General features: G+C 37.5%; 1 protein-coding gene across 2 annotated transcripts; it reads right to left on the bottom strand.

Annotated features, from left to right (window-relative positions):
* Window positions 1–54: 54 nt before the first annotated feature.
* On the bottom strand, window positions 55–26,044 carry atg2a (autophagy related 2A). Of its 2 annotated transcripts, none has more exons than XM_053505628.1 (42): window positions 25,520–26,044; window positions 25,087–25,249; window positions 24,834–24,983; window positions 23,194–23,296; window positions 22,843–22,981; window positions 22,547–22,708; window positions 22,325–22,424; window positions 20,461–20,628; window positions 19,835–19,977; window positions 18,312–18,387; window positions 17,961–18,213; window positions 17,713–17,854; window positions 16,928–17,026; window positions 16,390–16,551; window positions 16,010–16,274; window positions 15,772–15,859; window positions 15,450–15,621; window positions 15,186–15,328; window positions 14,566–14,711; window positions 13,758–13,912; window positions 13,519–13,669; window positions 12,472–12,656; window positions 12,301–12,381; window positions 11,874–11,980; window positions 11,580–11,672; window positions 11,430–11,500; window positions 11,252–11,328; window positions 10,992–11,162; window positions 10,096–10,222; window positions 9,626–9,852; window positions 9,171–9,400; window positions 8,669–8,804; window positions 8,066–8,281; window positions 7,461–7,562; window positions 5,476–5,560; window positions 5,198–5,351; window positions 5,032–5,101; window positions 4,150–4,232; window positions 3,797–3,918; window positions 2,373–2,527; window positions 1,960–2,112; window positions 55–1,473 (listed from the first exon to the last, which is right to left on the bottom strand). In XM_053505628.1, exons 1-42 carry the CDS (start codon window positions 25,688–25,690, stop codon window positions 1,237–1,239), a joined length of 6,033 nt encoding a protein of 2,010 aa, XP_053361603.1. In that variant the 5' UTR covers window positions 25,691–26,044; the 3' UTR covers window positions 55–1,236. The 2 variants fall into 2 exon arrangements, with proteins under 2 accessions (XP_053361603.1, XP_053361604.1); XM_053505629.1 differs by having other exon boundaries at window positions 9,626–9,849.
* Between the last annotated feature and the right edge of the window lie 247 nt (window positions 26,045–26,291).

Raw genomic sequence — 26,291 nt, 5'->3', positions numbered from 1 at the left:
GGTGTTTCTATTAAACTACAACAGCACCACCAATCACATTACAAACACTTATTCCAATGTACAGGTTTTATTGATTTTTTTAATATATATAACTGTTTACACATCGTCTTGATATTATACAGATTAATCTTACAGCTTATGATATAGCAATAATTACAAAAAAAAAAAAAAACACGGTCAGAGCCATGATTTGATTTTCATAGCCTGTAGAACCACAGCCTATTGTAACAACACTCAACCTACAAACATGCAGAACTTCACTCATCCACTCATAAGACACTGTGTACATGTACACATGCACTTACTTTACAGTGCATTAACAAACATAATCTTTCAGCTGCTGAATATGACACCACTGCATGAATATGATAAGCAGTTAATTATAATGAGGAACATTAAAACAAACAAACAAACAAACAAACAAACAAAAACAAAAAAACAACAATTCCAAGCAAGGCTGAATATGAGTTTCCTGTCTGCAGAACTAAAAACACACGTAACAAAAGCTAAAATATTAGAACTTTAGCATGGAAATGCCACAGGCCCATGGATACGGGCAAAAGGAGAATAAACTAAACATTCAAATTGATGATAATTATGGCACGATTACACCAGAGGCGTTGTTTAATGTGGTCAAAGGTCATTTCACAGGATGCAGAAGAATCACACTGGTACACTTTATATTGTGTTATGGAAAGGTCACGTACAAACTGCCTTCGGTATTATTTTTTAACAAAAACGCAGCCTTAGTTCCTACTTTGGACATTTTAATCAAGGTTATAATTCCTTATAATGGATAAAAGAAATCCTGAACAATTAAATGATTTACAGAATAACAATACCCAGTGTGGAAGTCCAAGAGGAAAGAAAAGAAAAGAAAAAAAAAAACCCTTGTTTGCTGTAGTAGTTGGTGTTCAGAATCGATACGATTGCATACTTTCAAATCGGGTGGATTGCACTTGGCTACCTACAAAGTCTTCTGCATGCGCACAGTGACCGTGCAATGAGTGTGAAAATGTGCAACTAACAAGTAAAAGCCACTAAAACCATGTGTGCAGTTGTGATGAGTGGCAGATTTCTTTCCTTCACCTTTTCCTTGTATTAATACTCACAGAGATATCCACATTTCTCTCTACCTCTACCTCTTATTCACTCACTCTCTTACACACAAACACGCACACATTCACGCCTCTATGATAACATTCTCACTAGCAAAAAGGCCGGTTTAGCAGTTAGTTATTCATGGCCGTCTTCTGTGCGCCATTTTAAGAAGTCCTCTTTCCGTGCGTCCGGTTTGATTTGGTTCCGCATGCCTCCTAGAAGATTGGAGGTGGCTTCAGAGGCTACTATTAAGGGACGCACGACAGTTGGGGGAATCTGACGCAGAACTCCACCCACTGCTCCTGGAAGACCTTTCTGTTCGTGCCCACGAGAGGCCACGTCACAAAGCGTCTGAGCAGTGTCTATCACACCCTACAACATACAAAACACAAGGTCTGGTTGTATTAGTTCATTTGACTTAAGTGTGACTTCACACTTAGTATTGACTTCAGTATTTGTGAATACTGAAGTCAAGTGAATCCAAACATTTTTACATTTGTAAATATTATAGATCTAATTTTGTATGGATCAATATTTTTGAAATGATTCTGCCATGGAAACATTGTGCTGGGAATTATTTTTTAATAGGGAAAGTAAGTAATTAGCTTGTATGCATGACAAATAACATTCTATCACTCTATTAATAGTGCATGCTATATATAGAAATTAAGCCAGAATATAATATAAATTATTTTAGTTCAAGTTTAATATGCTAGAAAATATTGCGGGAGAGAATCCGTCTTATCTGATGGCAGTAAGACCTTTTTTATATAGTAGCTTGACTATAAATAATAGGACCTATGTATCTACTGTATAAATTATTAATGAATGATAAAGTATAAAATAGAAGAACGCTACCTCTCTGACAGTGTCGTAGGCCTTGGCCACACCTTCTCTGAGGTCAGCTGGTTGCGGCGTGCGTCTGGGTCGGGAGACAGGACGCCCCTCTGTGATGCAACGGGTCAGGGGGGGAGTTGGGGACAGGATGTCATACACTGTCTCTGCTGTGGCCTGCAAAGCAAACATGACATGCTTTCCTTGTTTAATCTACCTTTCAGATGATCTCTGGGGTTGGGGCTAAACACCACACCTTATAATATTTTTTATAATTTAATTATAAATAAATATAATATAATATAGTTCCTTACTAAATACATCAAGGACATTATGCAGCATCTGTGTGTGTGAGGGAACAGGTTTCTGTCTGTGTGTACAGGTACTACCCGTATAAACATGTACGAGTGTGCGCCTGTGTGTCCTCTTGGACATACCTGTATAGCCTGCACCAGTCTGTTGCTCAGCTCCAGCGCAGCCGAAGCTGTAGAGGTGCCGAAGGATGCTGCCCCCCTCTGGAGACCCCGAATAATACGCCCATCTTTCCTGTACTGCTCAATTGGCATCCAGAACAGATCCCGGACTCCGTGAACTACAACAAAAACCGAATAAGAAGCAGTAAGTAAGCTGACTGGAATAAGACCCTGCGTATAGTGTCACGAAACATGATTTAAACAACAGTTAGCTCCGACTAAGCAATCTGATTGGACAAGATGTGTTCCAGGAGTGGTAACATCACTGGGACGTTTAACTATATGCATCACACATCGCATTTTAGGTGCTCTATATATTTACTAGTAACACTAACTGTCAACTGCAACATGGATGACAGTAAGGTCTGTATGGTCAGCAATACTAGTAGAAATCCACTGCTTGACCCAACACATATTTAAAACTAGTCACAGAAGCACTTTCAGCAAGAAAACACATCCGGTAACATTATGTCATGTTAAAAAAACAATTTGATTCCTTAATAATTGCTTTAAAGTCATTCCAGATCGCACCTGAAATGAAATATTAGTATTATTTTATTTACGCTACAAAGCTAACTCGCTCCTAACATAAGTCTGAATGCCAAATTGCTCTCCAACCCCTGATGGAGGGCACTACTTTGTGTGTGTGACAAGCGATTGTACACCTTACATAGCGCACCAGCTATGTTATTTAACGCTATTTGTGATTCAACCCTGGAACCAGGAAGTTAACGGAGCTGATCGTCTAAGGCAAAATATGTGGAAATATAACGTGGAGATTTATAGAACTGCTTACAGGACAGAAGGCTTCTTCCTCTCACCTAGCATCAGTAAGATTTTAAAACAATTTTCACACCTGTTAATTACACTAACTGTCGGTCGCTGTCAGTCATAGTTATGTATGATGATATATAACTATATAACTTTTATATAATGTAATGTTGGAGGTTAATAAAGCAATAAAGTGAGATCAAGTCTAAGTAAATAAAACAAAATTAACAGATATGGCAGAAAAAAAAATTATGAAAAGCCTCATTAACAGGAAACCACCTGTTGTTTTTTTGGTAACCATCCATGTGGTAGACCTGAGAACCGCACCATTAGCCAAAACTTTCCTGCTTCCTGGAATCTTTCTGCCTTCTATGTAAATGCACTACTGTACTGACTACTCCAAACACCACATCTCTATTACCTCCTGCTTTTTATGAGTTTAGATATTAGGACAAATCGGGTTCTAGCAGGAAAAAAAAACACATTAGTGCATTTAAAGTTATATACTAAACATTACAATCAGTAAAAATAAATAAAAAAATAGATATAACTTTTTAATCCGTTATACTATATACTTTAATAACTTTTTAAATGTTATACTATACATGCATACTTACACAACTGAACTACAGAGTGCATAGGACCAACACCTCCCAGAATGCCCGGTAACTGGTTCTTCCTGATGTCAGTCAGCCACTCGTTCACTGCGTACTGAATGACTTTATCAACACCCAGCAATCTACCAGGGAACATGTTTTTTTAAATCAATTATTATTATCATCTAAATAAACTAATACATAAAAAAAAAAAAAACATTTAAAGCTAGCAAGGCTAATTCAATTCCTAATTTTCTATAACGAATCTAGACAAAATCTGACTATTAAAAAAAAAATGCTACATAAGCAAATAGGTGTATAGACTGCTGTAGGAATGAGGCAGAGGTTGGTTGATGTAATATAAAGATAATTACCCATGTCTACAACACAGCCTCTTCAGCTTCAGCTCTGAGCAGTTCAGTTGGGCCAGGCCAATAAGAATTCCTGCAAATGTTCCCTATAAAAACAGCAGAGGGTCAACGATAGGGTGTAACTACTGTACGGTAATCTTTTGCTTGTGTGGATTGGAAAAAAACAACACGACCAGCACACAATTGTCAGCTAAATGGTAGTGTATGACTAATCTTAATAAGGTATGACTATTATGATTTAAGTGTGTTTGACTTCTACATAATGTAGGAACAGGTTAATATTGGGGTGCAACGAATCACAAAACCCACAATTATGAACAGATCACAATATTAGAGTCATGGATCAGATCACCAAAGAACACATAAAACAAGGAACTTCTACCTATGGCCTCAATGAAAACAACATTCAAGATGAACAATGTTTAAATAAAATCTTAAAATAAAACATTCAATACACAATAGTTAAAGTACATTATGAGAAACAATGATTATTATTTTACCTTTTTGATGATATTGACTTTTTTTTTTCTTTTCCCATTATGTGAATTGAAATTTGTATTTATTTATTTTTATTCACTTGGGCAGTTATATAATTTAAGCACATTTCAGTAAAACAAAGTACAGTATGTGCAGATACAGTATTAGTTCTAGTAGCTCTGTTATTTGTCCTGTTTTCCACTTACTGTATACAGAAGTGAGAAAACTAATTTCTCCATACTAATGGTAACAATGATTTCCATCACTCAACCATGTAAGATACTTATACAGAAGGTTTTGGGTTATAAAACTTGGGCTTTACAAGTTTTGGTTGAATATCCCTGGTCTAAAGGGTCTCTGAGACACTCCTAATAATGCTGAAAATGTATCCAGTAACTGAACGCTCACCTGTTCAATGGCCACATGCTTCCCATGGTAGTCCAGCCATATGGGAACTTCTGAGGTGAAACGAAACTCTCTAATAGAAGTGAAAAAAAAAAGAAAGACAATGCACATACTGTATAATACTTTAAAACTTTGTTGTGAAAACAATGTTAATATATTTAAGGCGTACCTGAAATAAATTGGCTGGTCAGAGGAAGAGGTTGAACCAGCAGAGGAAGAGCTCTGCTCACTATACGTTGTCTCTACAGAAGCAGTAAGATCAGGACCCAATCCGGTGCCAGACTCTAATTCTTCTGATGGCTTCTGAGTAAAGTCTGCTTTAACTATTAAATAAATATATATTTACATACACATATGCATAAGAAAGAAAAAGATGTATATATGAAATACATATGAAAAGAATAATAATATAACAAAAATGATGCTGCTTCATTCTTACTGGCTTACCTTCTGCAGCCGGATCAACAGGTAAGTACGGATTAATCCCAGCAGCTAGATTACTAAAGTAGTCTTTCAGAAAGAAAAGGGCATCCTGCAGGCATAAAAAAAGAGAAAACATTCTTAATATGTAATATTCATTGTAGTAGCACCACAGACATTACAGCAGTACAACTTATTAACTATGCATATGGGAAAAATACAATACACGTCACTAAAATGTCTTTTGCAGAACATTGTCGAAATTGTGAGGCTGAATTATGCTGGAATTTTCATCACTTCTGATGCCCTTGGTCAATCAGCTTATATTAATAAGAGCAGTGATTGTCAGCCGCCAATGTTAGGTCTATTTGTGTGCAAAAAGATGTCAGCAAGTTTTTCTTTACTTTAGTCTCCCTTAAAACACTTTAAATAATGAAAGAAAAACATTTACATGTTTCAATATCCTTCAATATCAAGTCCTGAAACCATTAGGTTTGACTGAAATTAGTGTCACACAGAGTGAACTGTGTCATGATGACCCACTATTGACAACTGGCATCCTACCCAAACATTTGGACTTATAAATCATACAACACATTTCCATAATGCTATGTGTGTTATTTCATAGTTAATGAAATAAAAACACACACACACACACACACACACACACACACACACACACACACACACACACGGCATTTAGTTATTAAGTAAAAACAACAACAGTCAGCTGTTATTTTAATACATGAAGGCCAGATGTTCTACAATAGTTCTTGTAAGAACAGTTTTGTCAAACACCATATAATGAAACTGACTCTCATGAAGATCATCCCAGGAACGCAAGACCAAAACTTACCTCTGCTGCAAAGGAGTTCATTTAGTGTTACCACCAGCTTCAAAAATCACCAATTAACAAACAGGACCTCAGATAAGAGCCATTATGAAGTCTTTACAGAAAATTAGTAGCAGACACATCTTAATATCAACTGAACAAAGGAGATTATTGCATATTTTGGACACCTTCAACATTGTTTTACAAAGTACATCATGGATTTAAAAGGTCTGTCAAAATTAAACTGCAACATATGTGAAATCACAATGTTGAGTAAAAGCAATGTTACATGTATGAATAGTTATGTGCCGGATGTAATCTACTTCAAAATAAAGATTTAGATTTTTGATTAGAAAACCTAAACTGAATATTTTTACCTTCTATTACCTATACATTCAATTAATAATTTAATATTATCACTGGAGTCATTTTAAGCAAAAATTGCAACCTTTATCTGATCTACTTTTTCTCATCTGTGATTCAGTGTTTGATTACCGAACATAGAGTGTATTCGATTGATGATGAAAGAAGTACAACTTAGTGAAAACTATGCCTATGTATAGAGGCTTCAACCTGAAATAATAATATCGCTAATTACATTAAATTGAACAGCTTATTTTTAGCTTTAACATTTTTAACTATTTCCATATTTAGATATTATTGTTACATATATTACACTATTCCCGCCCTCCTCCCCTTGCCACCAAAAAGTAATGAAAAAAAAAAACACCTTCTGACATCTGTTTATTGGGACCAGCATTAATCTATTTCTGATTTGAGCTACAGTAGCTCTTCTATTTGAGCAGACTACATGGGCCAGCCTTCGCTTCCCATGTGTATCAGTGTCCCTATTGCTAGTTTACTGGTTTACTTTCCTTGGATTACTTTTGGTGTGTCCTGACTACTGTAGCCTGGAAACATCCCATAGGAGCTGCAGTTTTGGGCAGCAACTGAATCTTTTTTTCTATAATAATACTATAAGAATTTGACCGACTTTGAGAAATTGTGATGGCTAGATGACTGGGTCAGAGCAACTCCATAACTGCAGCTCTTGTGGGATATTCCTGGTCTGTAGTGGTCAGGACTTACCCAAAGGTGTCAGAATGGTCTGTTAGTCTATCATAGCGTTACAGAATTATTAATATTTATCATTAAGCAGCACAGCTGGAGGCTGTATTACCTGATCTATGTTGAGTCTGAGGGGCAGCAGACTAATTCTCAGGCAGCACTCTGGACCTCCCAAGCCAGATTCAGGAAGTACCTGCAGAGCCTTTATTGATAACTAAAGGACACAAACATAACTATGTTGACCCCAAAAAACACAGAACAGTTATAGAACATGATCAACATCAACACACTGTTTATTTGCTAAGCTAAGCTTCTTTCAGTCTCTTTTATCCACAATTCATGGTTATTCTCCCCAGCTGTTTTCTACAATTTTTCTCCTTAAAATGTTAATTAATTAATGTTAATTAACCCTGTTGGTTACAACAGCAATATTCAATGTCAGATCCAGAAAACCCCAGGGGTGTGTGAATCATACAGATTTTTTTTGATAATTTTTTTTTTTACAATGTTAGACCCCATATTCTGAAATAAGGACTCTTTGGCTTTAATAAATAATCAAAGTAATACTTAAATGTTTGGATTTTTTGTAAAACTATAATTGTGTACTGGGTCTGTGAAAATTCAGTCCATACAGTTAAAAGGCTTTGTGGTTGCTAAATATCCAAATACCCCTTAATTACAATAAAAGGCCTTTCTTCCCTCCCCATCCCTGCTCACCATGTTGGAGTGGGCTCTACGTGGCATGCTCTCGCTGGTATACAGGTAGAGGAATTTGTTAATCTGAGAGGATGCAAGTCTGTCACGGACCTCCAGCTCTTGCACTATGAACACCTGCCGTGAGAGAGGCTGCTCTCCCGGTCCCGTCCCTTCCCCATCCTGCCCTGAGACTGCGGGGGGCACTACCACAGGGTATGACTCGTGCTGAAAGCTGACCTGGAATCACAAATAGTGTTTTAATAGGGGTGATAATTAAATCTAAATGGCATAAAATATGAAGGTCTAAAGCAATCCAATTACATTAAGCAGTTAGTTACTAGGTTATAATGACTGATATTAATGCAAGCAGAGTCATTAACACTGCCGGAGCTGTGTTTAACAAATTATTTGGAGAGGGAGAGATTACTTTTACCTTTTTTTTTAATGGATTTTGTTTTGTACTGGATTATAATTTCAGTTTTTGAAAATCATTTGACTAAATATGGCTTCCTGGTAAAACTATTCTGGCCTGAATAAGGCTTAATTCACTTGTGAGAAAAAAAAGTTATTGTTTTTAATCATGCTAGTGAAGGATGTGTTGTCTGTATGTCACTGTCACACAACCTTTGTCAGTTGTATTTCCATGAGCAGGGAGTGCAGCCGGCCACTGCCTCCCACCCATCGCCATGTGTTCTGTGGTCTGGAGGAGCCAGCAGAGCGCGAAGGAGAACCACGGGCTACTGCAGGTGCTGAGCGCCCCCTAAATTTTTTTTGGAAAAAATACATACAAAGCATTAATTTATCAGTGTTACTCTTGTATCCTGCTTTATTTGTAGATGATGAAAGTGGCCCAATCCTTTCTCTTCCTTCATGACACACTATTAGAACTAGTTCCCCCGTAAAAAAAAAAACCCAAAAAAAACAAAAAAACAATGAGTCAGTAAGAAAATTGTCTCCGTTTTAACCTACTGCATGTCACAATTTCTCCAGGAATTTTCTCTTGTTTATTTATTTATTTATTTATTATGCCCAAACAAGCAAGATACAAAATGTTATTTATTACTGAATAAGCAGGTTTATCATGACTGGTTATGGATATGTTAGACAATTTACTAAAGTTTGTTACCTGTGGCTGTGTTGTGTGTGAGCAGAGATGGGTTTTCCTCCAAAGTCTTTGCCTCCATAGAGATGCCAGATTACCGATACCTCTCTGAGTACCACCCTGCTCTGAGGCATAGGAAAGCGAGCTGGTGCCCGTAGGAGGTCTGAACTGCCCCGTGGCCGAGAGAAATAGCCATCGCGAACCTTTATAGGATTCTGTGACAACACTGTGACCACTGGCTCTCCATCCTTAGGCTGTAGAGTAAAATTATGTAGAGGGAGAGATTGGATTAATAAATTTATGTTTAAACTTGCCAGCTACAACTGCTGAGATTGATAAAAAAAAAAAAAAAAAAAAATGAATGAATGAATGGATGAATGACTTAGATCATTTATTTGCAGGTTGTACTCTAAATACTGTAGATGAAATGACATGCAGAAGAAACAAAATCAAAAATAGTCTGAATTAAAAATACTCACAGGAATGCCTATACCAGGAGCCTCTAAAATACAGAAGTCATCATTGTCAGTGGAACCTTCCGAACATTCCTCTGAGATCATGTCATGTACTTCGGTGGCCGTTACTACCAGATGATCAAGTTCAGACTCCTTGCCCTCTAGCACAGAGAATCTAGCTTTTGGGCCTTCCCCAGGAAATAAGTACACTGAGACAGGTGAGCCTCGCTTTACTGAGGCAGGAGAGCCTGCTAATTCAAACAAAAGATGTAGACCGTGAACAATCTGTAATCACTCTTAGTTTCTGAACTACTAGTTTGGCGAAGTGACAGTATGACGTATCCTTTTGTACTGAGAGCAACAACACTATGATTCAGAACAGGATTTAAAACTGCATTCCAAAAATTACAATTCTGATTTGTAATCAGTAATGCTTTGAGGATTAGACGCTGATAACGTGCGACCGCAACCAATTACTCATCAAGCAATCTTACCAAATTCTCTATCCTCTTCATACAGCGTTCGTTCTGTGTCGATCAGAGCATCTGTGAGATCACACTGATTAATTTCGGCCGTCTCTGCTGGTGGACAGGGTGGTAATGATGCAGGAGCTTCTGAGAGCTGTGAAAAACAAATATCCTTATGTATCTGTGCATGTAGACTAAATTCAAATTCGCCATACAAATATGGTGTATTAAACCATTCAAATAGCCAAAAAAAAAAAAAAAAAAAACTGAGATGGTGAGGTGAGGATTTTGAGATGGTGAGTCAAAAAACCTTACGCGCAAAATGAAAGGAAACAGCTTAATTATAAGCAGCAGTAGCATGGGACTGTTGCACAAAAAGTGCAAATGCAAATGGTCTGCATAAACATTTCTTCCTTTCATACATTACTTCCAAAAATCATGTACAAAAAATGCTTTAAAAACAGTATCTTCTTGTCTGTAATGCAAGACCCCAAACTCAAAAAGTTCAGCGCTGTTGAGGAGTTAAAAGAATGATCAAAACCATCAAGCCAGGACAAAAATCAATTTAAGTTTATAAAGCCAACTGGCAGACTGACCTGCTAGTTAGCTTTGGAAGTAAAGATACTGGATTAAAAAAAAAAAATTATAAAAAAAAAAAAAATTATTATTTTGCAAAATGCAACTACACTAATGGATATGTTTCAAATGTGCTGCTAAACTCCATTGAGCACACGCTGATGATGTAGCATAGCTCAAGCTCAGCTGTAAGCAGAGGAACAAAGTGTGCTTAGCCTCATGGTGAACAAAGGACACAAACATTTTTTGTCTCATTATATTCAGTTTTTTGTGCTTGGACAAGGCTTAATAGCAGGAGGCACTAAAAACTGATGTGGCACATTGAAATCATCTACAGACATTCTTACCGGAAGCTTCTGTCCAGCAATCTCAGTAGGGCAAGTATGGCGAGGAGGTGGGTGCAGGTCCCCTTGACAGACCAGGTACTGGAGCATATTAACTAAAGCAGCACAGGAGTCTGCACAGGTGTGCACATGAACCACATTATTTGAACAGCGCAGCTCAAACAGTGGCTGAGTCTGAACACGAATGAAAAAAAAAATGCTGTAAATATAATGTAGCACTAAATCAGAGAAGGAAAAAAGAAAATCAGAATTTTGAGACATACCAGTTTGCCAGTGTTGTTGCCTTTCCAGGTAGTTATGGCCAGCTCCAAAAGATCAATGTCTAATACACACACATAATCTGTAGAAATTGAAAAATAACGGCAATAAATAATTTTTGGGGAAAATACAACACACTCTAAACATCACAGAAATTACATAAATAAAACAGATCAACAGTACCTCGTCTTAAATCCACTGTCTCACTTTCACACTTATCAGTTAGGTACAATGCAGAGTCATCCAGGATGAACCTAGGAGGTTTTCAGTGCCATACAGGTTAACCAATAATAAGTAACCAAATACACTCACAGTATTAAACACTGACAGTACCTGAGGTGAAAGGTGGCGGTATCCACAATGATGTTACTGGACAGAGAAAAGGATTCTGCTGTAAACAACACTCGCAATGGAAGATAGAGGGGTCTAAATAGGACAAAAAATAAAAAGAAACCAGAAGAGATATTTTGATATTGGGTAAACTTTTACTGTACAACCAGTTACTGTTATTACTTCTGCATACATGATTCCTTCTGTGGGATCACAGTTAAGTGCTATTGCTACTAGTTACACAAAATGTTTGTGGTGTGTAAAAAAAATAAAAAAAACCTTTCTTAAACACTTTACCTGTAGTCAACTGCACAGGTGGCCAGGTGTGTATGCAACACTGTGATGACTGCAGGAGGTGTGTATCCCAAAATGTCATCATCAATGACGTCTAGAAAATCAACCAACTGATGGCAGAAAACAGGCAGGAATTCTTATATATATATATATATACACACACACATAACAAATGCTGATACCTATGACATACAAATATCAATTACAAGTAAATGAAGGCGTAAAAGCGATTGACATAAGGTGATGAGAGTCTTTACCGCACTAGAAATGTGTGTGTGTGTATAAATACAAGGTGCACTGAATGCACCTTGTATTTATGCTATTTGGAAGTTCAATCAGAGATGTGTTATAATTGTTGCTTGTAAAACACAACTTTGCCACCATTAAATCATTTAACCACATCTGTCCAACATTTTTCAGTAAGTAATACCTGCTCATGCCAACTGTGATTGGTCAATGCCATATGATGTCTAAAAGTAGCACCTTGAAGCCGTAACGCAACCAGGAACTCCTGAGTGGAAAAAAAAAGTACATTAACCTATATGGAAAAAATAAACGCTGTTACATTTACAAAAACAGTAAATTTAAATAATATTGGAACCTTGACATTGCGTTGGAGGTCTAGCGTGATTTTGATGGCAGTCGACAACATCTGACCACCTGCTCCTCTGCGCCCCACACCGCTTACCCCCACTTCTGTGGGATAAATAGTAGGGTCCAGGTGGCTTGGGGGAGTAAACTTGGGCATTTCTAGTCGCGCTGGGAAAGGGGTATCTGGGACCTCCGCTTTACAGAGAAAGTATGACAAAAACAGAGAATTTATTTGTTATAAACTGCATTTCATTTAAGAAATAATATCACATTGTTTAAGAAATATTACCCATGCATGTGGTAGACCTAGTAAACCCCTTCCCACGTGGAGAGTTATATATTCTACTATATGTACAGTTAAACCTTGGATTGCGAGCATAATTTGATCCCGAAGTGTGCTTGTATATCAAAATCACTCGTATATTAAAGGGAATTTCCCCATAAGAAATAATATAAACTCATATGATTCGTTACACAGTCCAAAAATATTCATATAAAACAAATTAACCTCTTTTCGACACTGCTATGTCGGAAAACTTCTTTAACAAGGAACCTCACAATTAAATGCTTATGTGATTTTTAAACAACCCATTTTAGATGTGGTCTGCTTATCCTTGCTGTTATAATAACTTCCACTCTTCTGGGAAGACTTTGTGCTAAATTTTGAGACACGGCTGTGGGGATTTGCCCATTCAGATACAATGACATTGGTGAGGTTGGGCACTGATGTCAAGTGAGAAGATTTGGGGTAGAGTCAACATTCTAGTTCCTTTTGAGGGTGCTCAGTGAGGGCTCACCAGCCTTGGCAATGCATGTCTTTAAAGACCTCGCTTTGTGCACAGGAGCAATGACATTCTAGAACAGGTTTGGACTTTAGTGTACAGGCTCCAATACACCAATGAAGGGAATCTGTGATGCTAAAGCATATAAAGATACTAGACAATTCTACCCTCCCAAATTCAGTTTGGGGAAGACCCTGTGATGTCAGTCAGATGTTCGCTTATGTTTGGCCATTGTTAAATCTGTTTGTAGAGCAAACCGTGTTTCTTTTACTTACCTTTATGATAGAGTTCAACTTTTTTGCTCTCTATAGTAACAAAGTTTAAATTGGGATTATTCTGGTGCTGGGTAACACTGAAAATCCTCCCGCCTTCTAAATCTAGCAGCAGTTCTCCATGGCACTGTTCCACCCTCCGTCCTGCTTCATTCTGTGAGAGAAGAATACAAGTGGACTGGAATCAAAGGTAAGCACTTGATTATACTCGATTTTTATAGCGCATCTTATAATTTGCTTACCTTACTGTCTGTCAAAGCCTGCAGGCGACCTTTGCCAATCAGTACAGTTAGACTGAGAAAACTGAGGGCGTGGTTTGATTGAGGCTCTGACTGCTCTGTTTTCCTTGGCTCACTGTCTGAATAGAACTGAGGTTCATCCTCTTCCGAATCGGAATCTACACTTGGATTAAAGATTTTAGAGAAAATAGCTCAGAAGTTTTTTTTTTTAGTTTTTTTTTTTTTATAAATATATCAAGACTGCATTCTAATCACCAATTATATCCTAAACACATGCAGTTCTCTCATTAATGCTTATTATTTCCTGTTTTATTCTTTGTATAAATATTGTTAGTCTTTCGGCTGCTCCCAGCAAGGATATTAATTTAAATATTTATTTTTCCCTGAAATGGAAGAGCATTCTTCTTATCCATATAACTACAGTGCAAGGCAACTATTGTAAAAAAAAAAAAAAAAAATCTATAGTAATAATAATAATAATAATAATAATAATAATATCAGGTGTTAAAATATTCAGTACCCATAAATAGTTCCTTTAACAAGCTTCCTAATTACCAACAGTTTTTTATGAGTACACTGATGGTCATACTTGACTTATGCACAACAGAATACTTTTACACAATAAGATTAAATGTAAATAGACAAAACATGTAATTCATAGCAGAATTTCAAAAAACAAAACCGATCATTACTGCCCGCTCTAAACCATTAGCAGTGTCCAAAGATGTTGTTCAAGTTCTATTTGAGAACCAGTTTAAAGCATATCACCAATTTGAGAAACATTCTGATTATTTGCATCTAGATGACTGACCAAGTCTAAAGGCAGATTTGCAGAGCTGAAACTCGTCATCGTCTGATCTGCGCTGCTGCACAGGGCTGTGAGTGATCTTTGAAGGGGGTTGAGGAGGAGGAGGAGGAGGAGGTGGGGGCTCCCACATCAGCAAATCATTATTGATTCTGAGGAAGGACATAACATCCATAATTGTTGAACAAAAAAAACATTACAATACTGTTCATTTTCGGACAAAGAAGAAACTCATAACCAGGAAAATACAAAAATGTAATAAACAAGAAATGAGGAAAAACGGTAACAAATATGTGGCTGGCCCAAGAACAAGAGTACACAGTCACACTAGTACCAGAACAGCACAGACAAGTAAAGGGTGAGATCATGACACTTGCGCATATGATTCACTGCTTGCATTATCATTTGAGAAGAATCTAACAGACTGAGTATTTTTATTACGTTTATATATACTTTAAAAAAACAAAAACACAAAACAACAGAAATAGAATAATTTTAAACAACAAGGACATAAAAAAGTGGAAAAATGTTATTTACATTTTTTTTTATGAAGCATGCTAATAATTCTGCAGGGCAATATATCTAAATAAACTAAAAAATAAAAAATAAAGAGCAAAAGCTCATGCCTGTTGTAGATGCTTTGAAAGGCTTCTTTGCTGGGTAAAAGGATGTAGGCCACAGGGAGTGTGATATCCACTACATACTGACTCTGAGCCACACACTGAGTCTGGAATTCCTTCATTTCCTCAGGATCTGCAGGGATTACCATCTAAGTAAGACAAGTGGAAGAAAGACAATGGAAGATAGTTGAGTGTCTAGTTGAAAATAACAGGAGTGAAAAAGGTTCAAAATTACATGGATAAAATGAGAAAAATTACAAAGTTGTCCACCTCTTCGGTCTCAAACATTGTTCGGTTGGAGGAGAAGGGGGAGCTGTTTTTCTCTCTAAGTTCACAGGGACTTTCCATAGACACAAAGCCAAACCCCAAATCCCTGTTGATACCAACACCTACACCCCCTGGACCATCTGAGTCTGCTGCTCCACTTACATACACCACAATTCTACAAGAAAGTAAGAAAAAAAGCAAAACCAAAAAACAATAGTGGTTTCGGAAGTAATTTAGGACCAATCAGTGCCTACTGCGATATAACTATAGTTTTATGTTTCTAATAAAACTACATTATATAAAGTCAGTGCCCACACAGACTCACTTGGGTATGCTGTCTGGGTTCTGCATGTTGGAGCCCTTTTGTACACAGATGCAAGGGAACGAGCCTCCCTCCCAGCCCTCATACACTCCTTAGAGAGAGTGAAACAAAGAACAATCACACGTCATGAACAACAGGCACTATAGGGGGTCAAATCAGAAGCATATAGTTTTCTTATTAAAGATAAAAGGAAAAGTGATTATGCCTAATTAAAATGTATAAGTGAGTAGGTTCTCCCTACCATGCATGTCATTGAAGCTTGCCTCCAGCAGCTTGGTGAGTTTAGTTGTGGAGGTGGATGGCACCTGCTGCTGGAGGTCCGATCCCTGATGAGACTTCAGTTCTAGATTGCACATCTCCAGACTCAGGAGCTCCTTACGCACAGCTTGTTCATTAACAGGTCTTCTCTGATCTAAAGGTCGGAGGTCAGGAATGGGAAAACGAAGCTTCAGCACAGCGTGGGGAGAGAGGAGAACAAGAGAGGTGTGCAGCTCCAGCAATGGTGTCTATGGAGAGATAAATTCACATTAGTGGAAAGAAGCAATATAGTCGAGTGAAAAAGATACAGCCTACATACATACATTGCTAACAGACAAAGCATACAGAATATCAGGTCAGCACCTGGGAATTTCCTGGCTTTTTCGGCTGGTTAGGACAGTGGCTCAGGGCCTGTGTGATGCTGTCCAGTCTGCCCAGTATGTCCAAGTCTATCTCAGTGGTGAGCTCACCCAGCTCTACACGTAACGAGCTGTCTCTGCGCACTATTCGCTGCTTTGAGCCACTCTGCAGAACAGAACAACATGAAAATGCTTTGAAACTATAAAACAGGGGCACTGAACTAATATTTCTAAATGTGCAGGTACATACTTTTTTATAAATGTAACCTCTGTGAAAATCTATGAAATCTATGAAAAACCCTTTATGACTAAATCTCATAGCTTTGTAGCCAGTCTCTATTCCAATAAGCTGCCTTTAGCTAAACAATTTGTATAAATGCATATAAGTGGATAAACCACAACAGGCAATCTGTTGTAGCACCAAAGCTGGTTCATGTTCAAAACCATTAGACAAGCAAGAGTACATGGTTAGCTCTGCTGAAGCACTGTGGTGGGTTCATAGTAGGGTAGTACAAATGGACAAGTACATTCAGATAAATCACCTTGCGCTGCTGTTTTTCTGTCAGGACGTGGTGAATTTGGGCACAAGGTCTTGCAGTCGCTCCCACAGTAAAGTGACCAGCATTTTTGAACTGCAACAGCTGAAGAAACACACACACTATATAGTTAGTACCTTCTTTAGGAGTGAAAGATGAGCTCAGGGTGTGTACTAAGCACTAATGTAGTGGCTGCTGGGTGTGAACAGCTTTTTAAGAAACAATAAAGGATAAATTATGTTGTATACATGTATTTCTATACTATAGTGTTTTTACTATAATAAAATTGTAATAATTGAAGTAATAAAGTAATAATTATTTGACAGTTAACCTACCTGGCCAAAAATTAAAATCACCATTTGATTTAAATCATTAAACACTGTTAAATTGGAGTAAGTAGTTTGTTATTGCTTAAACAAAATATGTTGGAAAATTTACACAATGTGACAAGAACTGGGATTTTGGGAAAAAAAAGGATTGGGACGGCAGGGTGGCCTTAAGAAAACCAATTTCTATTTAGGCTAATCAGAAAACAAAAGGCTTCAAAATTTTTCACAAAATTTTCTAGAGAACATGAAGATTGGCCTTCTGGAAAATGAAAAGCAGTCATGTCTGATGAGTCCAGATTTACCCTATTCCTGACTGATGGGCGCATCAAGATGAGGTAGAGGGGGAGTGCATGAAGCATATGTTTACCATTTAGCCATGGCTATGAAATGAATGTAAAATAAATAAAGGCTGAACAAAGTAAAAGTTGTGCATTACAAAAATGTATATGAAAAGCATATTACCTCAGTGTACTGGGGTTGGTCTGCCTCGCAAAGACACTCCAGCAATTCCAATCTGCTGAAGGAGAGGTCAGAAGTCATAGAACGGGCATAACGCCCAGAGCTACGCATCTCGCATGCTACCTGCACCGCTGCCCCAGTTAGCCTGAAAAAGAAAAAATGCCGTGTGTTAGTCAATAAACAGATTGCTTATATTCTTACCTAATGCTCAAGGAATAAACATAAAAGTGTAGAAACATTACAATTTGTACCTAAGATGTGAGTGAGGGCACGCTTTGGCAAAGCTACCCCTCAGGTTCTCAAAGTCTCTTTCACTGAACATGCTGTCCTTGAAGAAAGCTAGCTCATGGAAGAACGCCTGGGACACCTTCGCCATTGAGGACAGATCATCAGGGTCCTGAGATGGCTCCTGTTCCAGAAGGACCAGTGTCATTCCACCCAGAGAAAGCCGGAGCAAACAATCAGGCTTCATGGCTTCTGACTGGCCAGTGTGTGTTGATCGCCCTGTTATATAGAGAAGTGAAGAAACAGAAAATATATATTTAAATAAAGTCAGAAAGGCGAAAATGTAGTTCGGTAAGTAATGAGGGGAACATACGTACGTGGCGACTTGCTACATTGAGGCAAACTAGATAAAGTTCCTGGTACAGGATAACGTCTGGGGCAGTTAAGCATTCCCTAAAACAAACAAACAAACACAAAAAACAAAAAAAAAAAACACACACATTTAAAACATACAAGAAACAAACTACAGAATTAAGTATACATATTAGCAAAAAAAAAAAACATCTCTCAATACAATTTGCTATTGTACCAGTTAATGTTATAGTAAACTACAAATGCCATATAACGTTTAAAACAGGCAACAGGAAAAGCTGCTGTCTATAACTGTTATAAAGTTTAACAAAAAGCTTCTGTAATTTCAAGACTACTGCAGTTTATCTTGCAATCTTTATGTGATGTGAGATCAACACAACGTGACACTTTGCCATATAAAATTGAGGAAGAACAATCACATGAACATGAAATAAAACTGAAATGTTGCCAACAACTGTGTGACTTTACATTGAGTGTTCAAAACACCATTAGAATCTTGTTAGAAAATATTAATGACCATATCCTTAGACATTACTTAGCCTGTATTGATTTACTTATCTAGCTAACCATATAATATTAAATTAGAATATCCACCATTTAGACGAGCTTTATACAGGGCAAACAGATTGAAGCTTTAAATGCCCTGTTTTTGTTTGTAAAAAAAAAAAGTGCCCCCTGTATTTTATACAGTATAACAGTAAATCTACTGTATGACCATGAAAATTGTGGTTACATAGTAATTCTGAAAATTATAATACACAGTCTGGTCAAATAAGAGTCACCGCTTCAGATGGGTCAAATTATTAGGGCAAACAAAACATAAGAACTGTATAATGCATTTTTATAAAATTGCAAGACTAAAACTGAATGGAAGAAGTGTGGTCAGAAAATAAATAATAAATAATGAAATATCTGAGATCACATTAACAACTGCTTAAGTTTGACTGAAAATTCTTATATATATATATTTGATAGTACGTATATAAGAGCATTTTTACACACAATGCAAGAAGAACTCACAGCACTTTGTCTAAACATGAAAACCGCTTGTTAGTGAGGTTATTCTGAAAAAAAAGTCTGCAGCTTAATCACTGGACTTTGGGGCAATTGAAAAAGGTCATGTTATCTAATGAGTTCTGATTGACCCTATTGCAGACCGACGGGTGCATCAGGGTAAGGAGCCAAGCACATGAAGCTATAGGTTCATGTCCCCCAGTGTACAAGCTTCTGCTGGCAGTGTTATGATCTGGGTTTGCTTCAATTGGTCAGGTCTAGACCTAGCAACATTATGCTGCAATAAAATGAAGACATCTAACCCTGTCATTCAGTACATTCAGGTTATCACATCAGTGGAGTTTTCCCTTTGCCAATAGCATGGGCATATTCCAGGACTCAAACTATGAAAGAGTGGTTCTGAGAGCATGAAGAAACCTGAAGCTAAAATCAAAGCTAAATGAAGTTAAACAAAATATGTGTGTGACTGATTTTTTTTTGGCCTTTACAGCATTTTTCTGGGTCTTGCACAGACCTGTGGAGACAGGGGGTGTGTTGGAGCCAGGCTGCTTTGGCTGTGTATTGAGGACTCCATGTCACTGTCTGAGAGCTCACTTCCTGAGCGTGTGGACGTCACACTGCTAGTCATACATCCAGGTCCCATAGAGTAAAACATCTCTGAAATGCAAAAACAAACAAAATTTTAGGGATATGTCATGAATAACTTTTTTTATGGTATTAAAATGTCAGAAAATCACAGATGATTTCAATAGGCAGGAAGTACATACAATATATTCCTTAAGTATTTGGACACCAACACTTTCCATAACTTTGCTTCTGTACACCACCACAACAGATTTGAAATGAAGCTATTTTGATAGGATTGAAGTGTAGACTTTATTCATACTCTTCTCGTCCTATGCTTCTGGTATAATATTTTTTAATATTATTTTTTCTAACAAAGTCTAATCTCTGTTCTCTGTTGTTGAGTGTTTATGACTGTAAATAATTGATTTATCCAATACTACTGCTTCAGCTATTACTTATATCTATTAAAATTTTTATGTCCTTGATTTGTCATGAAATAACTGGATCATTTCAAGTCTGTTGTGGTGGCATGCAGAAGCAAAATGATTATGGACTGTATACATGGCCACGCACCTCCATTTTCCAGGGTGCAAATGTAAGGCTCTGTGTTTAGCTCCAGATCTCGATCTGTTGAATCCACACTGAGTTGCTTACTGAGGTCCTCCTCTATCAACTTCAGATCATCTGAACCCAGAGGCCTACTATGAGCACCATTACCCCCATGTGTATTACTGCTACCCTCTGAAAGAAGGAGAAATAAATGAACAGCCTTGTATAAAAGGGTGACCCCGAGACAATTCTAGAGACAATGAATATAGCTGACATTATATCACACAAAACTGAAAGCATATCAAATTGAAGTGAAAACCCTTCAATCTACTGTTTTCACATTACTTGGCCTGTGATACTATATATATAGAATTACAAACTGTTAAATTTAGGCCAGAATTAAATAATACACTTGAATAAGAAAATGAAACAAAAACTAATGTTGGAGAAACTGGCTTGCATGTTACCTATGCATATAATTATGTAGTACTATGGAGTTGGAGACTTAAGTCCAAAAGTTAAGATAATATTTATTAAAGCTATTCTTTTGTGTATAAATATTTTTTATACACAAAAGAATATTACACACAAAAAAATATAAGTTTTTTTCAGTTCTTGTGATTCAACCTGCTATTTTGCTTTGAGGAATTTTGGCACTATTATACTTCCATAATCAGTCTCACATATAAACTATTCTGTACTGAGCGCTTACACCAGTCTTGTGACCAGACCAGTCTCGAAACGCTGCAAGTGCTAATCAGTTAAAAATCGCATATTAGAAGCCGCATGGACCTGTTTGCTCAAGGCTGTTCACTGTTAAATTATGACACCTAGGAGGTGCTTGAGGAGATAAAACATTGCTGTTTCTTTATATTCCTACAGGTAAACTACTTTTTACCTTTACACATTTTTCATCTCGTGTGGTCAGGGGGAATTATTAGCTAAATTTTTTTTTTTTATAATAATTACAGCGAATGAAAAAGATACGCGCCGAACCTAGAGTTGAACCCCTTATTTAGTTGTTAGGTTTAAACTAAACAGGGAATCCTAAATTATAATAAAAAATTATTACCCTCATATTTCTACAAGACTATACTTGTACATGAAAATTCAAGATTACCTAGTACCTTTTAGATATTTTTAGTTACTTTATGGCATTTTGAAATTACATTCTAAAACAATTTCTGACATGATTTTTAAACTCAATCCTAATCTAATTCCGTAGAAAACACTGCAATCCCCATAGATTAGTTATAATACAAATTTATGAAGCAAAAATATTTGAAACTAACAGTTTTAGGAGGGGGGAAAAAGCTGTCGAAAACATAGCTTGCCTCTCTCGGCCATTACTCAAAAACTTTACCTGCGCTCCCACATTAATCACGGCTCTACAGCCAATCAGGGGTGTCTGTGAGCTCGCGCACGTGGAAGGAGCGGCTAGCGCTTTCCTCCGAGTGTGTTACTCCGCCCCTAACAGGGCGTGAGCGAGCAGTTCGAAAAGATGCAGTCGGCTCGCGTCACGTGGTTCGGAGGAAACACGGGATAGCTTTTGCCCTCCCGACTGAGAGGTTGCAGTAGCCTTAATGTGGGAGGCTCCTAGTGAGGGGAGGAATTGGCTACATGACTAGATTGGGGAGAAAATCTGGGAATAAGAATTGGACAGGACTAAATTTATATAAAAAAAGAAAAATTAACCAGTTAGTATGTAAATCATTAATATTCCTAAAATAAAGTGACGCACAAGACATGAGACTTTTAATGAAACTTAATCATTTGCTTTGCTGTGTTTATAGGTGTAATATTCAAAAGCTATTTTATGTGCGAACTACATTAATCATTGTTCTTTAATTGTTCTTTAATTGTAGAATCATACTGGCAAGAATGTTACCTGTTTCAATGCAAAGAGCAGTCAGGAGGTCCGTTAGGTTAGTAATCTGATTGGGAGAGAGCAACAAGTGTAGACACCCCACCTTTCCATCTAACTCCAGCTAAAAGAATGGAAATAGGGAAGGATTATAAATAACATTCAATTAATGTCTGTTGCACAGGGAGGGCATCAAATCTGCTCAGGTAAAATGGGAGAATAAATAATTTATTTCACAAAGCAAACCTTGGGCCCAGGAAGCATGTCATTCTGCTTGATTTTAACAGTGGTCTCCATGAAACCAGAGCAGCTTCCAATGACTAGAGGTCCAAGATGTGGCCGTAACGGTTTGGGTTTGCTATCCTTCTCTTCATCATCACAGTCCTCAGTGTGTTCATGAACAAGACTCTGAAAACAGAACATATTTTAAAAAGCTCATCATATTATTCTAACTGATCCCATAAGAATTCAGACTGAAGAAAAAGCCTGAATAAAAAAAAGTTCTTATTGACAACTAGATTTATAAAAAAATCTCTTCTCACCTGTGGCTCTCCAAGAGTCTCATAAAGCAGCTGTACTGAGTTGAGCTGAAGAATTTTATGCAGGAAGGCTGGAGGCTGGTGGATATCTACAGGCACTGTTTGGCTGGAGTCTCTCACAGCTTCATCACAGTACTCCAGCCTGTAGTACAAGACTTACAGACTCAGGTTTACCTTACAAGCAAGATGTTCAGCTGCTAGAACAACTAACCCCTTATTAAACAGTGCTGTTTTTTGTTGCTGTTATATGGTGTAGTGGTGTAATGCAAGGCAATATAACAAGACTAAAAGATGTTCAGACTGGTGACAAGGAGAATCAATGTTGCAGGTTTCACACAGGTCCTATGTTCTTACCGTTTAATTTGCATCTCTAAGGCAACCCCATCCTTAGCGTCAAGGGGATGGTGCTCAATTCGTACTATAGTGTCCAGAAATGTGACTTTTATACGTCGCAGAACTGTAGAGCACAGAAAGAGGACAACATATTAGACTTTATTTACATGCATAAGACACATACAGTACTTAGCTTTTGCCATGCAGATACATTTTCATTGATGAGAACAACAGTATACCCGATGTTAATGACATGTACAGATTTTGGCAGTACTGCAAAGTCTGGGTTACTCTTTGTGCATCCTCAGAAACAAATAGTTCTCTACACAGGACACTACACTGGTGATATAGTTTTTATAAAAATCTCATGAACATTGATTTGTATATAAAAGGTTTGTAAAAATGCATTGTACAGAAATCACTTTATAAATAATATAAAGTCACAGAAAGGTGACCTACTGAGGTTTTAACTCTAATCTGCCCAAAGTAGATAAAGTTTTATTCCTAAAGTGGCATAAAAATTCTGCATACGAGCACATGACTGATGGTCGAGTCTGTTACCATGATGCAAAGTCATTATTAACCTCCTGAGACCTGGACTCGACTGTTGACTACACTGCATTTCCTGCCCATTGTTTCTATTTATCAGCAGCTAATAACTCTGAATTTAATGAATGTCTTTTAATTGAAAGTAGTTTGACAAAAGAATTATACCCGACTTTCCTTATATGAAAGACAAAGCAGTTGGGAGAAAAATTCATGTTCTCATATAAGGACATTTGGGTCACAAGAGATTAAATATATCAAGGTTGAATAGGTGAGGAAGAAAACATTGGGGTTCGTGCTGTTCTAGAAAAATAATGTTCTGACATTAAATGTTTCATTACTCTTATGTTCTGACATTAAATGTTTCATTCCTCTTTTTCAACCATATATATATATATATATATATATATATATATATACATATATATATATATATATACATATATATATATATACATACACACACACTGTATACGTTTTTTTTTAAATGTGCTAAAAAATAACATTTACTTAAATTTGACAACCAGAAATTGCAATACTATAGGGTCACATAGGACCTGGAGCCTATCCTAGGACTCTAGATTGGATGCCAACCTATTACAGCGCACAAGCAGGCACACTCATACATCCACATAACATGCATTTGACATAGAAACTCCACACACAATAATAAAATAAAATGAGATTTGATCTCCCAACCTTAAGACAACAGTGCTTACCACTAAGAAGTCTCCCTCCCACTTTAAATAATAAATACAAATATTTCATAGGAAAATCAAAATCCATATCACCAATTTAATTTTTTGTTTTAATAAAGAAAGAAGTGTTTTAATTATTATGCTCACAATACTTGAAGCACCTGCTGTAGAAGTTACTGTAAAAGAGCTGTTACCACAGAAATTATTGGACATAATTATGTGTGCATTAATATACTTCTGTGATTTGTCTGCAAATTGGCACTACTGGCAGGGCTTCAGTAAAAGTAAATAAATCAGCATCTTCTAACCAGAGCAGACTGGAGAATCTAACATCTTAGAGAGTTTAGAGGTTTACAGTTAAATAATTTCAGACTGACTTAAAATGCCACTTTTAAATAACATTTTGGGAATGCACACCTGTCTCAATGGTCTGTGCAAACATTTCCAGCCCCTCCAATGGAGCAGGCGGCTCTTCCGATGCCTCAGGTGGGTCCTTCAGACACTCTTGGGCCAGCTGCATGCTGGAAGTCATACATGAGGACCAGCCTTGGGAGTCCCACGTACCACCTACATAAAGAAGTCATCAAAAGAAATCGAATAATTAACACAATGATCAAAAAATAAATATATATATTTCGAGAAAGGTGTCATCAAAGTGCATTTAACCCACTGGTTCTGTCCTTGGGTCTGCATGTTATCTGTAGCCCAGTGACTTCAAGTGTGCAGTGGTCAGTGACGAGCGCTGCCCATGGGATTGTTACTTTTATACGCTGAACAAAACCCTCTACGATCTCCAGAGGGGCTGCGAGGGAATCCAGCAACTCATTTACTGACTGTAAGGGAGAACAGGTAAAGACAAATCATCACTGATTACGATTACATGACTTTGAAAAAGCTCCCAGGTCCTGGAAATGACTGTCAATTATTAGTTCCAGGCCCTGAAAAAAAAAACATCTTGGTTCTTCTAAGAACATTGTACGAGGCACATGATGAGGATGAGGACTTTTATTCTCAGCGTTCCTAGAAAATTGCGAAACACTACTCAGATGTATTTCATGGTTAGGGCGCTAATCTAGCTCCTGTAAACTCATTCACTCACTCACCCACACGTCGAGGTTGATTTCTGTAATGACACCGCTGCCATTGTACAAGTCCAAACTCAGCTGGTCCAAACTCAAACGTTCTTCCAAGAAGTGTCCGAGGTAATGCTGTAAAAGATAGCGACAGGCCCGCTTCTTTATCGAGCCTGACCAAGGGAAGAGCCACCGAGACATAGGGCCAGAGAGACTAGGGTGAGGGACTGACAAGGTGGCGGAGGAGAAAGAAAACGACCGAGACAACAGTCCTCCGGGAACTGCATAACAATCAGCACTGACTCACGAGGCACAATGCAGAGGTGAAACGGGAGGCTAGCGTCAGCCTGAAGGGGCTAGCTGCATACACTGGCTAGCTAACTTCCTTCTCTTTGACACAAAGATTCTGAATTTGTTCGAGACAGGACAGCTATCTGTCCGGTTTACTTTTTAAAGTGCGACGGTCTTCTTACAACTTTACACTTTACTCGTAAATAAGTATATTTCTGCCACCAGCGACAGGTCCCCCCGCGTTCCTCCTGACAGGGTTGTTTATTGTTTTCATACTGAACCCTGATAGAGACTAGCAACGTCATTACGTCACACAGAGGCACGTCACGGATAAGGCGGTACGCCATTTTGAGAAGGTCAGAAAACAACTTTTCACATTATTTTAATAACGTACTTACAAGTTGAGCAAACCAGCCTCCTGCTTTTATTTATTCACAAGTCAGTCCACAATTATTAATATACAAATTCAATTCAAACTGCTTTTTAAGGACTATTTTTGTTCTTAAAATCA

This window comes from Clarias gariepinus, chromosome 10 (assembly GCF_024256425.1).
Source record: "Clarias gariepinus isolate MV-2021 ecotype Netherlands chromosome 10, CGAR_prim_01v2, whole genome shotgun sequence".
Lineage (NCBI taxonomy): Eukaryota > Metazoa > Chordata > Actinopteri > Siluriformes > Clariidae > Clarias > Clarias gariepinus.
The sequence above is the reverse complement of the archived record's forward strand: the minus strand, read 5'-3'. Positions and strand labels throughout refer to the sequence as shown.

Coding starts and splice junctions, on each gene's coding strand:
- atg2a (XM_053505628.1), bottom strand. CDS start 25,690: ATGTCTCGGTGGCTCTTCCCTTGGTCAGGCTCGATAAAGAAGCGGGCC. Junction 23,297..24,833: donor TGCACAGACCATTGAGACAG/GTGTGCATTCCC, acceptor TGTGCTCTACAG/TTCTGCGACGTATAAAAGTC. Junction 19,978..20,460: donor TTGCACCCTGGAAAATGGAG/GTGCGTGGCCAT, acceptor TTTGCATTTCAG/AGATGTTTTACTCTATGGGA.